Here is a 16,947-nt window from a genome sequence, read left to right on the forward strand (position 1 = left end):
GATGAGCTGAAACATTTAAGTGTGACAAACAAGCAAAAAATAAGAAAGCAGGAAGTGGCAAACACTGTATGTAGCATTTATGCTAATAGCATGTTGACGTTAACCACATTACAGTGATTTGTAAAAATAAATAACTTCAAAAAAGGTAACAGGACTGTTCTGAAATTTGAACCCCGCCCATTCATAGTTGAATTATCATTGAACGTACAGAAAAACAGAGTTAACTTACGTTTGGCCTTCCCATGACCTGCAGAGAAACTGAATTATGCAACTTCCTGTGGGCCATGTGATTTGTACAATTTTCCAAATTCGTAACAGGGGTTAATGTGTTTGGGTCTGAGGACTGAGTGAAAACCCAACTACAGTACACGACTAAAGTGTACATTTTATTTAAATTGTTTTTTTAATGCATTTATATGCAAACAGTGAAATGGCTCATACACAGACATGGAAATATATTTTCAGTTATGCTCTTTGTGATTCAGTCAAGTCTTTGTGTTTTGATTGAGCCATAAAAATTCACTTTTTTTTCCCACCGATAAATATTAAGCAATCTGCAATGCATCACTATTTTTGAACATGCTCTCCTGTCAGCAACGCTGACACGAAGCCGATAGGACGTTGACAGCTCCACTTTTACACTCATTGTGTCATCCGTTTCATTTCATGCATTTATTTTTTTCGGAGAAAGGAAAAAAAAAAAGACTGGAGACAAGGAATGTGAAGTTGGGTCACATGGAAAAACCTCTCCTCTTATCTTTCCATCAACACCTGGGACTATAAATAGTTTAGTTGGAGAAGAAGGGCTTTCATCTTCAATGCTGCCCCATTGCAGCCACAACATGAGAGCAACAGTGCCCCCTAGTGCAAGATAACGTTATTAGTCAGCAACTGAACCACATGCAGGGGTATAGCTTGCTAGTCTGCAGGCGCAAAGCTTCTAAAGCAGGGTATTTTAACTCAATTTCTGGCAGTGACAGTATGTTTTATTTCTGCTGTCCCTCTGCATTGATCCTTTCTGAGATGAAGGGAATTGCTTCTGTTTTTAGCTTCTCCAGCTCTTTTTTCACCGCCTGCAGCTCTATCCTCCACTGTCAGAGCTCTGGGCGCACTGCACCGCTCTGGGCTGAGTCAGGCGTCCGTATGACAACGCCGTCATAACCTGAAACAGATACAGCAGACGATAACTCTTTAGGGAATAGAGCAGCAAGTCGAGGCCATCAAAGAGATGCTGAGTTTAGGATCTTATATAGTATATGGAAGTCTATATCCAAAAGCTACACGAGTTGGGATGTTTGAAACTTGATAAAGAAGTAAGAGTCTTAAAATCCTCCAGACTGTTTTTTTTCCAAAAGACTTTCCCAACTGGTGTAAATCAACAATTCCCACTGAGTTCTCACTGTTGGTTGAGCCAGTGATTGTTTAAACAAATCATTTTTTTTACCAGCTGTAGTCCATCCTAATCCTTCGCTATGTCAAGGTAAAATTAGGCCTGCAACTCCCTAGACCAGGGAGTGTCCCAAGTGCAGCCTGGGACCATTTAGGGACCACGACTGCATTTTATTGTCCCTTGGCACAGGCACAATGAAACAAGAAAATGTTCCCAAATTGAAAAAAAAAACATTAAGTTTACAGTATAAAGGCAAAATATTAAGAGAGTAAAGTCATAATCACTCATTCGCTACCAAATACATCTATTATGTTTTAGTTTTTGTTGGGGTTTTTTGCGGGAAAGACAAAAAAATGATGATTTTTGATGATGCAACTGCACAATAGAAGAGATCATGTTTGGTGCAGGTTTAAGATGTAAAAACAGCCACAATCTTTCCCATGTAATAGAGAACTCCACAATAAGCAGGAAGTCAAAAAGCATGGAGCAGCGTAAAATGCAGGAGGTTTGGGAATTTTCAGGGAAATTGAATTTTCAGGGAAATCTAAAAATGCCGCCTTGTCTTTTTTGTGTAAATCCACAAAATTATGGCCTGCCGCCGTCATGTGACCAGAGTTTATCGCTGCCGACACGGCAAATTCTCCTGATATTTTTTTGTCTGATGCTCCATAATGACTTGTCGGAGTAATTCCACTTCTCGTCTGTCACTGAGGATGGACAGGCGACAGCACGCAGTCAAATAACGGGAGACAAAGTAACGCAGAGCGATTTGTGAGGCAATATAAATGCATTACTCTTTTGAACGCATATTGTTTTAAGAATCCAAACTCTTTAAGTGTTCCCACCAATTTCCAACCACCAAAATCCGACCAGAACTCGGCTCCAGGCACAAAATGGGGTGGGGTAGGTCACCGTTGATGCACTACACTGCTGATGGAGATGTTTACTAGGAGACCTCTAAAAAGGGACACTCACTGAGACCATCAAGAGGAGAGCCAGCATCACTCCCAGCATTATGTATAAATGATTGGTCAATCCGCCAGCCCACAAGGGACCCAGGATGGTGGCGAGGCCCCCTACCGATCGTCTCACGCCTTGACTGAATCCTTTCGGTGACACATAAACAAACACATGAAAAGTAGGCGAGAATGTGCAACATGTGACGTGCATTTGTTAGGGAAAAAGGCTTTCAAGGTCACCTTGTGTTTTCTCTGCCGTGACTTTGGAGAATAGAGACACCTGAGACACGGCAACGAAGGGGAGCCCCAGCAGCTGGAGGAAGACGCCGATGACGAAGGCCGACATCTCCCACTCGTAGTTACCTGGCAGCAATGCCACAATAATATCAATGTGTTGCTCAGTTGCTATTATGTAACTCTGTTAAGGGTTATGTAGCAGAGCCTTCCTTATTGGAAGTCATCCTGCTGACATCAACACTGCATACTGCCGGAAACTACCATATATTGCCCTTCTATTCCATTTAAATCAGGAGTGCTATGGGCCACGGCCACGCTATTACGTATGTCTGTTTTGAGTGCGAAAGTGCTAAGTCACCGCTGTCACCCACACATAATCTGTCTAAAACAACCAAACACCAGGCTCGTACCAAGCCCAACTTTCTATTTATCGTGTGCTTTAAATTCAGTCCGTGTGAGAGTACGCTATAAATCTCACTTTCTGATGCCTTAAAATTTGAACTGGACGTCCAGTTGACAGCTCAAGCTTTTAGATTGATGGCCAGCGCACTCAGCTCTCACACAGTGGTCCCTGGTTTGATCCTTGGCCATGTCCAGGGAAGAGTTAAATTTTGTCTAATCCCTCGTTTATTGAGCTTAATTGGTTCCTGATCCGACCGTGATAAGTGAATTTAGGACCTTCTAAATTATGATTTTTAACATCATTAGAGCCCTCTAGATGTGATAGAACACCTTTACACTAACCCATTTTTACTATTGTACTGTGATAATTCAAACCTGCAATAAAAGCCTGTTGTTCTGCTGATCAAGTCTGGTCCTTGTGTGTCTCACCAAACATTACACTAACAATACTGACACCTCGTGACCAGTGTAGAATACTATTTGAAGGCATCTTTTGAATGCCTTATATTTGTATTTTAGTTTATTTAGGCCTTTTTTATGTTTGAAAATACTTCATTTAGGCAGCACGGTGCAGAGTGGTTAATGCGCAGGCCACACAGGTAGGAGACCCGAGTTCAACTCCACCCTCGGGCATCTCTGTGTGGAGTTTGCGTGTTCTCCCCGTGCATGCGTGGGTTTTCTCCGGGTACTCCGGTTTCCTCCCACATTCCAAAAACATGCTAGGTTAATTGGTGACGACAAATTGTCCATAGGTATGAATGTGAGTGTGAATGGTTGTTTGTCTATATGTGCCCTGTGATTGGCTGGTGACCAGTCCAGGGTGTACCCCGCCTCTCGCCCGAAGACAGCTGGGATAGGCTTTAGCACCCCTGCGACCCTCATGAGAATAAGCAGGAGAAAATGAATGAATGATGGAAATGAGAAATTTAGGTACAAATATGTAACATTTGCTTAAATATGTAATAATGACACTTGTCCTCATTAGAATGATGGGAGTATACATTTCCGGTATAAAAATCCTCTGTGGTACTGCAGGTAAGAATGGTAACGGTATCCGGACTTGAGCAATCTGCAGCACAGTCGTGCACGAAATGTCCCTTTTTTTTCCAGAAATATTCCTGTATTTTCAAACGCAAATATTGACTGTAATAATCCTGGCGTGTAACCTATGCCTACCCACCTGACTGGAATGAGTTCAACATTTTTAGGGTTACTTCTTAATCTAAAATAATGAATGCATAGTCACACTATACTCACATTCAAACAAAACCATACATAATTCTCAGGAGGTGCTTGCCACAAATAGCCAATACAATTCCATGACTAAAATGCAGTTATTTAACGCTTTTACTTGCTGGTACAAAGTGATCTATCTCGTGTTCAGTTCTCCAGCCCTTCCTCCTTCCACAAATGGCTTGGCAGCCCCGCGGAGAGCTCTATCTGAGAGTGAAACCTCTGCCAAGCGAGCAGCCACTCCATTTTTTTTTTGTTCTGGGCCGCTCTGCACTGCGCACATCTTTGTGTGAATCTGTGCCCACTCGGAATGTTGGATGTTCTTCTCTCCAGTCAAATCCTGTAATCTTATTTTCAAAATGCAATTTCATCAATCAGACATGCTTCTAAACGGACCAAGACAAAAAAAAAAAAATCACGTTTGCACGTATCTCAGCATTTAGATTGCTTTCTTTGTTTTGCTGTTTCAGCCTTAACAAATAGCCTACAAATGCATGATATGCTTTAACAAATAGGATTCTCGTCTAATGAGATTACTCTAATCCCTTTATATGTACTCAGGCAATTTCCCGCTCCAGCACCTGTCGTTTGTCATCACAGTGAAAAAAAACGTGACAAGCCGAGACAGACGCAAGCCAACATGAAGACGCAAGATCCAGTTTTGCTTTCATGGTCTCCAGCTGGCCTTACAAATGCTAAGTGATATCATTTACACAGCAAACCCACATCAGCGCATATGTAACCAAATATGGTTCCAAACCGTACGGAAAATAAGCGCGTGTACCACTGCATGCATGTTTTATATTTATGAAGCAGGTCGGCACCTTGAAGGTTGCAGAGGAACACGAGGCACCAGATACAGGCGGTGCAACAGATGACCAGGCCCACCGCCAGCACTGCACGGTCCGCCACCTTCCCGCTCAGCCAGCGAACAAAGAGGAAGCCCAGGATGACCTCCACGCCGCACAGGCTGTACATCACACTGTTGCCCAGCTCGCCAAAGCTGAAGTAGCGCTGCGTCAGAGGAGTCACCATGGTCTGGGGGTTGTGAAACATATTGTTACAAGGTCGCCCACGTAGACGAAAGGGTTCAGTCAGAGGAAGATTAGAAAAACCACTTGAAATTCCATAAGCATCTCATACAGCAGATCAAAGGAAGTGTTCCTTTTTTGATATGAAAATGACGACAATGGAAACCGATACTGTGTCAAAGCAGTTTAACCATTTATCCATTAAAGACTTGACAACACGGGTCTACAACCAAAATGCTTCCAGAACAAAAGTAGGGACATTTTTCTTGGTTTAGGTCACGAATAAATAAGTAAAGAATAAATAAGTCAGATTGACCATAGTTTCCAAGATACAGTATTTGGTCAAAATAGGACATTTATTCAAAGTTTCAGCTAAAATGAATGTAGCAGAGATGAGGATGCTGAGGTTCTCATTGGGAGTGACCAGGATGGATAGGATCAGGAACGAATTAGAGTCCTTGGAGATGAAGTCAGAGAGGCCAGACTGAGATGGTTGGGACATGTCCAGAGGAGAGATAGTGAATATATTGGTAGAAGGATAACAGGTAGAAGGTGTAGAGGAAGACCAAAGAGGAGGTTTATAGATGTAGTGAAGGTGGACATGAGGGTAGTTGGTGTGAGAGAAACAAATGCAGAAGACAGGGTTGGATGGAAGCGATTGATTTGGTGTGGGACCCTTGAAGGGAAAAACTGAAAGAGAAAGAAGAAGAAGAATTCAAAATAAGGCAATTAAACGGTAGTTTAAGAACCTACTAGCAACCGGTTCCAGCTTAAAGCCTGTCTGCACATTCCAATATATTCATTTTAATATGTCTTGAGTTTTTTACATCAAATCTCTCTTGGAAGTGGACAAAATGCATGAATGTGCAGAAATTGACTTTTGCATCAGAGTTTTGTGGAAACTACATGTCAGATAATTATAAGCAGCTGGTGACAAAATCCTACATAGCCCTTGGCTGCAACATGTCACTGAAGATACACTTTTTGCATTCTAGGTTTCTTTCTATCGATGGCCTGCTGCTCAGTATAAGAGACAACCCAAAAAGCGTCGTTCAGATACTGAATAAAGGGAACTTTGTTGTTTTAAGTGATACTTTAGCTTGTTTTTAGACACCCAATGCCTTAGCAAGAAAAAATACATAAGTCGCCCTAGAGTTGCATTTTTTTGCGGGTAATTTATTTAATAAATTACTTGACCAAAACAGACATTACGTCCTTTTAGAAGGAAGTTCTTACAATAAAAGAACAGAGAACAAGCTGAATAGGTGTAAGATATGCTAACACAATGGTTATTCAGCTACATGAAAAATAAACAAACAGAAAAGGTGTCCAGTGTTTATGTAGCGTAATCAGTTTTTTCATTTATAAGTCGCTCTGGAGTATAAGGTGCAGGAACAGCCAACCAATGAAAAAAAGTGCGACTTATAGTCCAGAAAATACAGTATAAACAGATGTAATTTTTAATATATAACAATATCATTAAATATATTGAATGTGTTAGCTAGCCAGAACAGTTATTAATTGATTTTCAGATCATCTTATCAAATAAATTAGATTTAGCCACTTTTATCTTGGAAAAAGCTGTTTCTTCTTCTTCAGGATATTCTAAATGTTTGTGACTGGCTCTGACCAATGATTTACCATTTTCTTGTACATTGCACATACTCAGATTTTCATGCTGTTTTCACCTCTAAATGCAGTCTCTACAGGCAAAACCTGTCCTTCCAAATGTGAAAGTGAGCATAGACATATACAGCTATTTATTGACGGAATTTTCTTGTCTCTCTTCTCTCCATTTTGTCGTAAGTCTAGAAACCGGAAGTCGACATTCTGTGAAACCCAACCGTTTCCAGTGCACAGCAAAAATAAAGGAATTGACTTCACTGTTCCGGTATTTTTGGAGGGCACTGTAGATTCCCAGGCTGAGGTCAAGTGTCAAAGGTAAAAATAATATACCACCCCCAATGAAAAGTTGTTGTACGTTGAGTAAACATACTTTTTTTTTACTATGAATTTACTTGATCAGTTTCTCAATGTACTATTTTTATAGGTTTGAAACTCTGACAATCTAAAGCAGTGTGACGCGAGGACTTTTAGGAAATTCCTGCTGATGGGTGCCGTCTGTGGCAGCTCTCACCTCCAGCGCAGTCTGATTGAAGAGAGTGATGAACTGAGCCGTGAGGAGAACAATCACCTCCTCCCTCAGGAACTCTACAGGGTGAAAGACAAAGAGCGAGCGGCACTGAGCAACCAATAGAGAAAAAAAAAAAAAATCATAAAATCAGCTGAAGTGCTACCATTAAATTGAAAGCTTAAACTGGCGATTTATGCCGGGGAAGGAGAAGCTGAAAGGGAAAAGAAAAACTTGGGAGCTTTACGATTGAAGAGGCAGGCTGTGCACAACTTGGCCCACGTGTGCTTTCCGTGGGAGATAAATGGCTTGCTTGTTTTTCTTACATCCAAACTGCAATGATGACAAGAACAAAGTGTATTCTTATCATATCCAAATTTTGATCACATCTATTCCAGTCGGAATTGTGGAAAAAAGGATTTGAGCGAAAACCGAGCGGTGCTTGCTGCTATATTTGGATGTGTTGGCCAGATGGCAGAAGGGAACTGCTTGATATTTTATGCCATGGTGTCAAAGCAAGGATGAAGCCTTCTATGGAATGTATAGCTATTAGGTCTTCTTGTATACTTCTGCACAGTCAAATCCAATATAAGATTCTCTAAGCATGCTCAATTTAATTCACAGTGTCAGTGAATATGTTTGGTATTTGGTTGTAAAGACAAGAACCTCCAAACTGGATGGCGTTACACTAAACCAGGGGTCTCAAACTCAATTTACCTGGGGGCCACTGAAGCTAGGATCTGGGCAAGGCTGGGGTTTTCAAAAAAAAACAAAAAACGCATTTATTAAAAACTGAAAAATATACAAACTTTTTCAGTGCTTTGGTTCCGATTTTCTACAATAAAAGCTCTGATAAAACATTCCACTGTTCTCAAATATCTTAATTTTTGTTTTTCTGCACAAAATAAGATGAAAAATAAATAAACAAATCAAGAATAAAGAAAATCAATCAATCAGTAATAAATAAATATAATAATAATAAAACGGAAAATAATAAAAACTTAAGAAACCACATATAGTTGGTGGGTAGACAAATTATTTTTTTCAGATTAAAATTACCAAAGCATTATTAGAGCCCTGTAGACATGACAAAACACGACTATAGTCACATTTATACTTTTTTATTTACAACATATTGCGCAACTGCAGGGTCTTGAGACACATGCTAACTCGCAAACTAGAGAGCTAGCGACCTAAACGGTAGCCTTCAAATTATTTCCTTTAAACTTAAAAAAGCCAAAAACTTACCACTTCCACACGGATAGGGAGGATAACTATTAACAGTTATTTAACCTTTAACATGAACATTAATCAAACGTAATAATTTTTTCTGGGTACATGATACCATACAGCATCCATATCAAACTTTCATATCACATTTGGCCCGCGGGCCGCGTGTTTGAGACCCCTGCACTAAACCATCGTACTACTGACACCATTTTTCAAGGAGCCTGATGAGTAGTGTTCCAAAACCTTATGTTTACATTTAGAATGTTGAAAAAAACTGTCAGAGATACTTGGAATATTTAAAAAGTAGTTGGGTGCATAAACAGTCATCAGTAATCAGAACACAACCCATTATTAGTCAGTAGGTGTTGGTAATGTTACATAGATGAGAGAACAGCCAGAAAACAGAAATAACAAGAAAACAGGACACGCGCCAGCAAATACAAATAGACAGTGTAGACATTTAAAGGGTGAAGGAAAATACTTACTATGGTACCCATTATGTCATTGTATGGTCATATCACCTCGTACTTCGGTACGTGACAAAAATAAAATAAAAAAAACTTAAACTATATTAGGAAAGCAGGAAGTGAACAAATGTAACAGTTACTGATTGTAAAAGTACCAGATGGAGGGGTAGGATTTAATAAGCTTTGCTTCTTCCTACTCCTTTTGGACATGTGGAACTGTGAACTGATTATGTGATGCATTCAATTGTAATCTGATGCATGTTCAAATGAAATTAAACCATTACCATTACCATTACCATTGCAAAACCAACCCTAGTGAGGATAAAAAAGATGGATGGATGGATATATCCAACACAGGTGCCCCATCCCAATCAAAACGGTGTCTTACCTAGCTCCGGAGTCAATCACACGTCCAACAAATGGCCTTAAAGTCCCACTTCTGACACCATATGTCACAGAACATTGGTGAGTAGTACCCTTAATCCTTGTACACAACTGTAGCGACAGTACACAAGGTACCCTACCAATATTCCTCTTCCCAAAATCTGCATGTGTAACCATCCTACTTCTGACACCAGAACTCCAAGGACAAGGATACCCTGTATCTACTTTAGATCCGTGTGTATTTGTTTGGAAAACCTGTAAACTGACCAGAGCTACGGTCTTTGCCATGGTCGCCAGATGGCATACACAATATAGTCAAGACTACGTGATGTTTTTGATGAATTATTTGTTATTCTTCAGTAAGATCAAAAGTTCAACACCAATCTGGGTGGTGTCTTTGACATACCGAACTCCTGTTTTTCTTTTTTTTTTTTTCCTACTTGTATAAGCTGATAGATGAGCACCTTTGCTTTAGTTGGGGCTTTTGAACAAAGCTCTCTCTGCACCCTGCTGAGACCAAAACCTTTGTGCTTCCCTTAATATTCCCTTTCTTCCGTGTCTGTGGGCCGGGAGACTCGCATTGAAAATCTCCCAGATGTGTTTCAGGCCAAAAAATAATAATAAGATAGACCTCACAAATTTTCAAAGTCCACATTTTTAATGATATGTTTAAGTGTATGATGTGTTCCTAGAACCAGTTTATAATCAATAAACATGACAATTATATATAATTATATATACTTTCCCACTTTTTTCTTCTTTTTTAAGATTAGAAGCGCCTTAAAGGTCACCTCTAAAGTTCTGTTTTTATGATATGTAAAAGAAAAAGTCATGTTCTACAACACATCTTAAAATAAAGCCTGGAGGTCTCTACCAACTATCTGCTACGGATGTCAGAACCTCAACTTTTAGCATTTCCATTTTCTTCTGTGAATAGGCTAACCTGGAATGATGTTGATGTTAAAATATAACCCCGCTCACATATGCTAGTGTTGCTAATGTTTGTCTGCCCCAACCCAGTCCTTCATCTATTATGTTGGACCAGTGCAGATTTACAGTGTATATGTACAAAATGGAAAATGTACACTATAGCACCCACACATCCGGGAAAAATCTAGTTTTCCAAAGGTTTTCCAGCATGAAGTGCCTTTTGAAGGTCATACTGCAACATCTCAATAGGATTCAGATCAGGACTTTCAGCCATTCAGAGGTGGACTTGCTGGTGTGTTTTGGATCATTGTCCTGCTGAAGAACCCAAGTTGGTCGGACATTCTCCTTCAGAATTTTTTGGTAGACAGGAGAATTCATGGTTCCATTTATGGTTTCCACAGCAAGTCTTCCAGGTCCTGAAGCAGCAAAACAGCCCCAGACCATCACACTGCCACCACCATATTTTATGTCATATGTCACAAAACACTGGGGAGTAGTACCCTTAATCCTTGTACACAACTGTAGTGACAGTACACAAGGTACCCTGTACCAGTAGTCCTCTTCCCAAAATTTGCATGTCCAGACCATCACACTACCACCACCATATTTTATGTCATATGACACAAAACACTGGGGAGTAGTACCCTTAATCCTTGTACACAGCCGTAGTGACAGTACACAAGGTACCCTATACTAGTATTCCTCTTCCCAAAATTTGCATGTCTAACCATCCTACAGAATTCAGGATTTTTTGGTAGACAGCAGAATTCATGGATCCATTTATCACAGCAAGTCTTCCAGGTCCCGAAGCAGCAAAACAGCCCCAGACCATCACACTACCACCACCATGTTTTACTGTTGGTATGATGTTTTTTTCTGAAATGTGGCATTACTTTTATGGGAGACACACCTTCTGAAAAGTTGAACTTTTGTCTCATCAGACCACAGAATATTTTCACAAAGGTCTTGGGGATCATTAAGATGTTTTTTTGCAAAACCGAGACAAGCGACAAATATTCTTTTTGTTCAGCAGGGGGTTTTGGTCTTGGAACTCTGCCATGCAGGCTGTTTTTGAGGCCTGTGGTTCTTTGAATGTTCTTGTGGGGTCTTTTGTGACCTCTTGGATGAGTCGTAAATGCGTTGTTGGGGTCATTTTGGTTCTGGGAAGGTTCTGTGTTTTTGAAATTTGTGCATTATGGGTCCCAAAGCTCTTTTTTGGGGAGGGTGGTGTAACAAACGTGCAAAAAATAAATCAGGAAGGGAGCAAACCCTTTTTCACACCACTGTATGCTCCCACTTTGTATGTTTTGTTATTATCAGACAGACAAGATGCACACACAAAATTCCCCGAACGTACAGCTACTCATTCAAACTTCATAATGCAAAATGAAAATATGAGAAAAAAAACGATCACAAACTGAGTGGAGTGTATCTTGCCGACTTCCCCTTGTTTTGCTTCTGGACTTGTAAACTTTTCTCAGCACAAAATGAATCAATAAGAAGAATGTTGACCACATCACCAATTCTTTCTCCATTTCATCCACAACTCAACACAGCAGGCTGGTCAATAAAGAGCGTCGACTGTCCATCTCGCTATTCCTTTGCCACGTTTTCACAGAGTGAAAGAATCAATATTAAGGTCTGGCGTGTGCACACATACGGAAAACACGCACAACGTCGCAGTGTGGACTTGTTCATCAATACGGGCATTTAAGCACTGTTTACATGTAAACCGACACTCCTGTTAGACATGTGTCATTCAGACAAGCTGGAAAGAAAACAACTGTGGTAAAATCAATAAAATGGAAATATGATCTCAGATATGACAAAAGAATACAAGTTTACTGAGCGCAGGGAAATCAATAAGTGTGAAGCCTGTCTTCCTTTCTGAAGAGGAAAGCTCATCATCCTGACTGGAGAAGACGAGTTAAACTCACTCACTCACCTCGACTGGCGCTAAGGCTGTTGAAAGGTTTGGAATCAAACCAGGGTATCTCATGGGGTGGTTGCATTTCAGATGAGGAGGACGAGGGCTCCGATTGGTGGGAGGTGACAGCTCTGTATGTATGCACCTCATCATCTGACCCCATCAGCGGCACCTCCTCCTCATCCTCCAGTTTGAGGTCCACCATCAGGACTGCCCCCTCTGTGGTGCTGATAGGTGGTACGTCCCAGTACATAGCCAGGACCACAAACTGCTCCAGCACCCACAGCAAACACATGAAGATCTGAGAGGAAGAGTAGGAAATAGACTTGGTCAAATTATCGCGGGCGTGAGTACACCCTGGACTGGTCGCCAGCCAATCACAGGGCACATAAAAACAAACAACCATTCACACTCACATTCATACCTATGGACAATTTGGAGTCGCCAATTAACCTAGCATGTTTTTGGAATGTGGGAGGAAACCGGAGTACCCGGAGAAAACCCACACATGCATGGAAGAAACATGCAAACTCCACACAGAGATGGCCATGGGTGGAATTGAACTCGGGTCTCCTAGCTGTGAGGCCTGCGCACTAACCACTTGCACGGCGGTGCAGCCTGACAATACTTCATTTAGGTAAAAATATGTAACATTTGCTTAAATATGTAATAATGCCACTTGTCTTCATTAGAGTGGTGGGAGTATAAATTTCCCGTATAAAAATCCTCTGTGGTACTGCAGGTAAGAATGGTAACGGTATCCGGACTTGAGCAATCTGCAGCACAATCGTGCACAAAATGTCCCTTTTTTTTCCAGAAATATTCCTGTATTTTCAAATGCAAATATTGACTGTAATAATCCTGGTATGTAACCTATGCCTACCCACCTGACTGGAATGAGTCCAACATTTTTAGGGTTACTTCTTAATCTAAAATAATTTGGAGTCGCCAATTAACCTAGCATGTTTTTGGAATGTGGGAGGAAACCGGAGTTCCCGGAGAAAACCCACGCATGCACGGGGAGAACATGCAAACTCCACACAGAGATGGCCATGGGTGGAATCGAACTCTGGTCTCCTAGCTGTGTGGCCTGCACGCTAACCACTTCCACGCCATTTAATATTTTCATTTTAGAGCATAGAAAACTTTCTAAATCTTGTTTTAAACATTATTAGAGCCCTCTAAACATGATATAACACCCCTATGGTCAATTTTATGCCCATTTTACCCAATATACTGAAGAAAAAATAAGCCATTTAAGACTGTACTTGTGTGAGAAATAACAGCTCATGGTGTAAAAGTGTTCTTCTTCAAGTTATTGTTCTTCCAAATTGTGCAAGTAGTCTACATTGACGCCTGTTCCAAGTCTGAAGAGGAAGTTAAAAAAAAAACAACATAGAGGAGTTTCTTCAAACTGCTCTGAGTTTTTAGGGGAACCTCAGATTACTGATCAGGATGTTATTTTACCCCAGGAGATGTAAACTTGTTCACAACAAAGGGTCCAAGTTTGAAATCACACAGCCGCAGGAACAGGTTGAACGCTGGCCCTGGAGAGAAAGCAGGAAGAGCTTTAAAGATGAGATAGCATAAAAGACAGGATGTGGAGATGCTAGCTGCGCCGTGGAGATTTTTGATTTTAACTCTCGCAACCCTTTCTTGTGATATTTCTTAAAAAGAGAGGTAAAAGTATGCCTTTTTTCCACATGCACGCGTGTGACTAACCCACAAGGAGGCCGACTTGTCGACAAGCCATGATGGCTGCAAAGATGCTAGCTCGTTCATCTGGCTGGGTGCTCCTAGTGATGTAACCAAAGATGGACGATCCTGATCCTGCACCGACACCTGAGAGGACAACAGTATCCTTCTGTTGCAAGCTCAGAACGTCCTAATACGTGTGTGTGTGTGTGTGTGTGTGCATCACCTGCCACAAGACGACTGCATAACAACATCCACTTTGAATAGCCAATAAAATACATGAAGTTACCTGAAGAAAAAGTACAAATTATTTTCAGGATATTCAATTCATTTCTGAGTGAAACAAATGTTTGACTTTCCTCAAGGCCCCTTGGTAAGGATATATATAAAATACTGTGCCCCCATTATATAGATACTTTACTGATATCTCCAACTTTTATGTCTTTAATATTGTCCCCGTGGAAGATATAATAAAATGGTTGCTGAAACGTGAGAGGCGTACTTTTGTGAGATACTATAATGTTGAGACCGGCGAGTGAAGAGCGTCAGAAGTGATACCATAAAGTCACACTGTCCCACTGCAGAACATTTTGCCTTTACTTTCATTTAATATCGTCAAATTTTTAATGCCCCAGTTTTCATATTTGATTTGATTTGGTGGCCAAAACATGGAACAGTAATGAACCGCAGCAATGACTCATCAAAGAGGTCACAAAAGACCCCACGACAACATCCAAAGAACTGCAGGCATCACTTGCCTCAGTTAAGGACAGTGTTCATGAATCCACCATAAGTAAGACACTGGATTTTTATGACAAATTTTTATTTTTATTTATTTATTTTTATTTATTTCTTTATTTATTTATTTATTTTTACCAACATTTTTATGCCAAAATAACTATTATTATTACGACTACTACTTACTATTGACAGTTTTTTGCATGTTTGAACTATTTACAGATGTATACGTATGTGTATACCATAGATGTGTGTGTGCATGTGTGCGCATGTATAAACTGTTTATAGACGAACAACAACAACAATGGCGTCACCTATGTCTTCCCTATCCTTCACGATCACGACAGATCCAAATCTAGACAAACTCTAAGTAGTGAATGATTTTACGGCTCATCTCAATTTTGCCAGAAAGCATCTTGATGATCTCCAAGACCTTTGGAAAAATACTTTTATGGAAAGTGCGTGTCCCATTACATCTGTCATAAAAAGTAAAAAAAAAAAAGAAGCAAAAAAAAGAGTAAAATATGGTGGTGGTAGTGGTGTTTTGCTGTTTTTGCTGTTTTGCTGTTTTGCTATGATGAATGGAACCATGAATTCTGATGTCTACCAAAACATCCTGAAGCAGGATACAATTTTCACACTAAAAGTTTCATTTAAAAGCTGCTTTTTGTCTTCAGCTATGTTATCATAAATATTTTTTTTCACAACACTGTACATAATAATATTGATAGCATCCTTAATAGGGTCACATGATGTTGATGTTCTTATGGCTTGGCAACTTACCGGCAATCTCAAAAAGATTGGCGAAGAGAATAATAGACTTGGTAGTTCTACTGCGGTCTGACCAGCATCCAAAGAACGGACCAATGAGAAGGCTGCTTAAACTGAAAGCAGACAGACCCAGACCCAAGAAGTACGGAGGGGCATCTAAGATCTGGAGATAACGCCATATTGTTGGCAGAATGACAGCTGAAAACATCAGAAAGGGAATGAATGAATGAATATGACTTAATTTATATCCACTGTGAAATGTATTTCTGTTAAATCTGATGAAATGGAGATATTTATGTGAAGGCTTCTCTCATGAGGAAATGATGTACTCACCATACTCTATGCCACTCAGCATGAATATTAGTCCAATGGTGATAAAAGTTAGATTCCTCTTCTGGAGATTATCCATGGTGGAACAGGAAGGAGCTACACTAGCTTCTGTGCATCTGCTGCACAAATGTTATGCAGTGGAAAAATCTGATAATAAGACACACCACACTTCCAATTACAGCGTCTTGCTCGGACAATAAAGGGAAGTTGTCATTTGGAAGGGTCATTTTGAAACATGATGAAAACAAGCATCATGTGAAGTTGAGGCTCGGCCGAGGTGAAAAATCGAAAAGCGGGTCAAAGAGCGTGAAATCATTCAGTAGTAGCCTGCTTCTATTTAGCATTTATGTTAAAGATGTGATTCTCTTTGAGTCACATCTGCGATGAAGCTCCACGCTGCAAGCTTCATGATCAAGGAAATGTCTCAGGTTACCAGGTGAAGTAAAGTACACGGGGCTTTATACATTATTCATTTTGTTTTCTACAGTTTCTTCAAACACAGCAGATTCTCTCTAAAGGCTGGGGACACCACGATGAAATATACCAAATATGCATTACTGAAGGTTGCAGATCAACAGGCAGGACCTTGCCGTAATCTGTCATTCGTGTATTTTCAGACCATTTACACTCACTTTCACTACATTTTTTATCTAAATCTTTCATCTAAAACCTACATTTTTGGCGCTCTGAACATTGTGCTGCCCATTTAAATGTATTTATTTAAAAATGTTTTACCATAGGCTGCATAGTGGTTGAGTGGTTAGCGCGCAGCCCACACAGCTAGGAGACCGGAGTTCGATTCCACCCTCAGTCATCTCTGTGTGGAGTTAGCATGTTCTCCCAGTGCATGCATGGGTTTTTTTCGGGTACTCCGGTTTCCTCCCACATTCCAAAAACATGCTAGGTTAATTGGCGACTCCAAATTGTCCATAGGTATGAATGTGAGTGTGAATGGTTGTTTGTCTATATGTGCCCTGTGATTGGCTGGCCACCTGTCCAGGGTGAATTTATGGTTCAGTTTATGACAGCAAGTCTTTCAGGTCCTGAAGCAGCAAACAGCCTCAGACCATCACACTACCACCACCATATTTT

General features: G+C 40.4%; 1 protein-coding gene across 1 annotated transcript; it reads right to left on the reverse strand.

Annotated features, from left to right (window-relative positions):
* Positions 1–537: 537 nt before the first annotated feature.
* LOC131125859 (major facilitator superfamily domain-containing protein 8) lies at positions 538–15,934 on the reverse strand. The gene is made up of 11 exons (XM_058067790.2): positions 15,859–15,934; positions 15,538–15,723; positions 14,243–14,305; positions 14,044–14,163; positions 13,789–13,868; positions 12,340–12,622; positions 7,390–7,463; positions 5,046–5,259; positions 2,590–2,712; positions 2,366–2,496; positions 538–1,162 (listed from the first exon to the last, which is right to left on the reverse strand). The coding sequence occupies exons 1-11, from the start codon at positions 15,932–15,934 to the stop codon at positions 1,082–1,084; spliced, it is 1,431 nt and encodes a 476-aa protein (XP_057923773.2). The 3' UTR covers positions 538–1,081.
* Between the last annotated feature and the right edge of the window lie 1,013 nt (positions 15,935–16,947).

This window comes from Doryrhamphus excisus, linkage group LG6 (genome assembly GCF_037039965.1).
Source record: "Doryrhamphus excisus strain RoL-2023G ecotype Guam linkage group LG6, RoL_Dexc_Guam_v1.1, whole genome shotgun sequence".
Lineage (NCBI taxonomy): Eukaryota > Metazoa > Chordata > Actinopteri > Syngnathiformes > Syngnathidae > Doryrhamphus > Doryrhamphus excisus.

Excerpts from the sequence above, each read along its gene's own strand:
- LOC131125859 (XM_058067790.2), bottom strand. The coding sequence starts at position 15,934 with ATGGATAATCTCCAGAAGAGGAATCTAACTTTTATCACCATTGGACTA. Across the intron at positions 14,306-15,537 it reads CAATCTTTTTGAGATTGCCG|GTAACTTCATGTATTTTATT; the intron begins GTAAGTTGCCAA and ends CTTTTTCTTCAG. Across the intron at positions 5,260-7,389 it reads TCAATCAGACTGCGCTGGAG|ACCATGGTGACTCCTCTGAC; the intron begins GTGAGAGCTGCC and ends CACAACCCCCAG.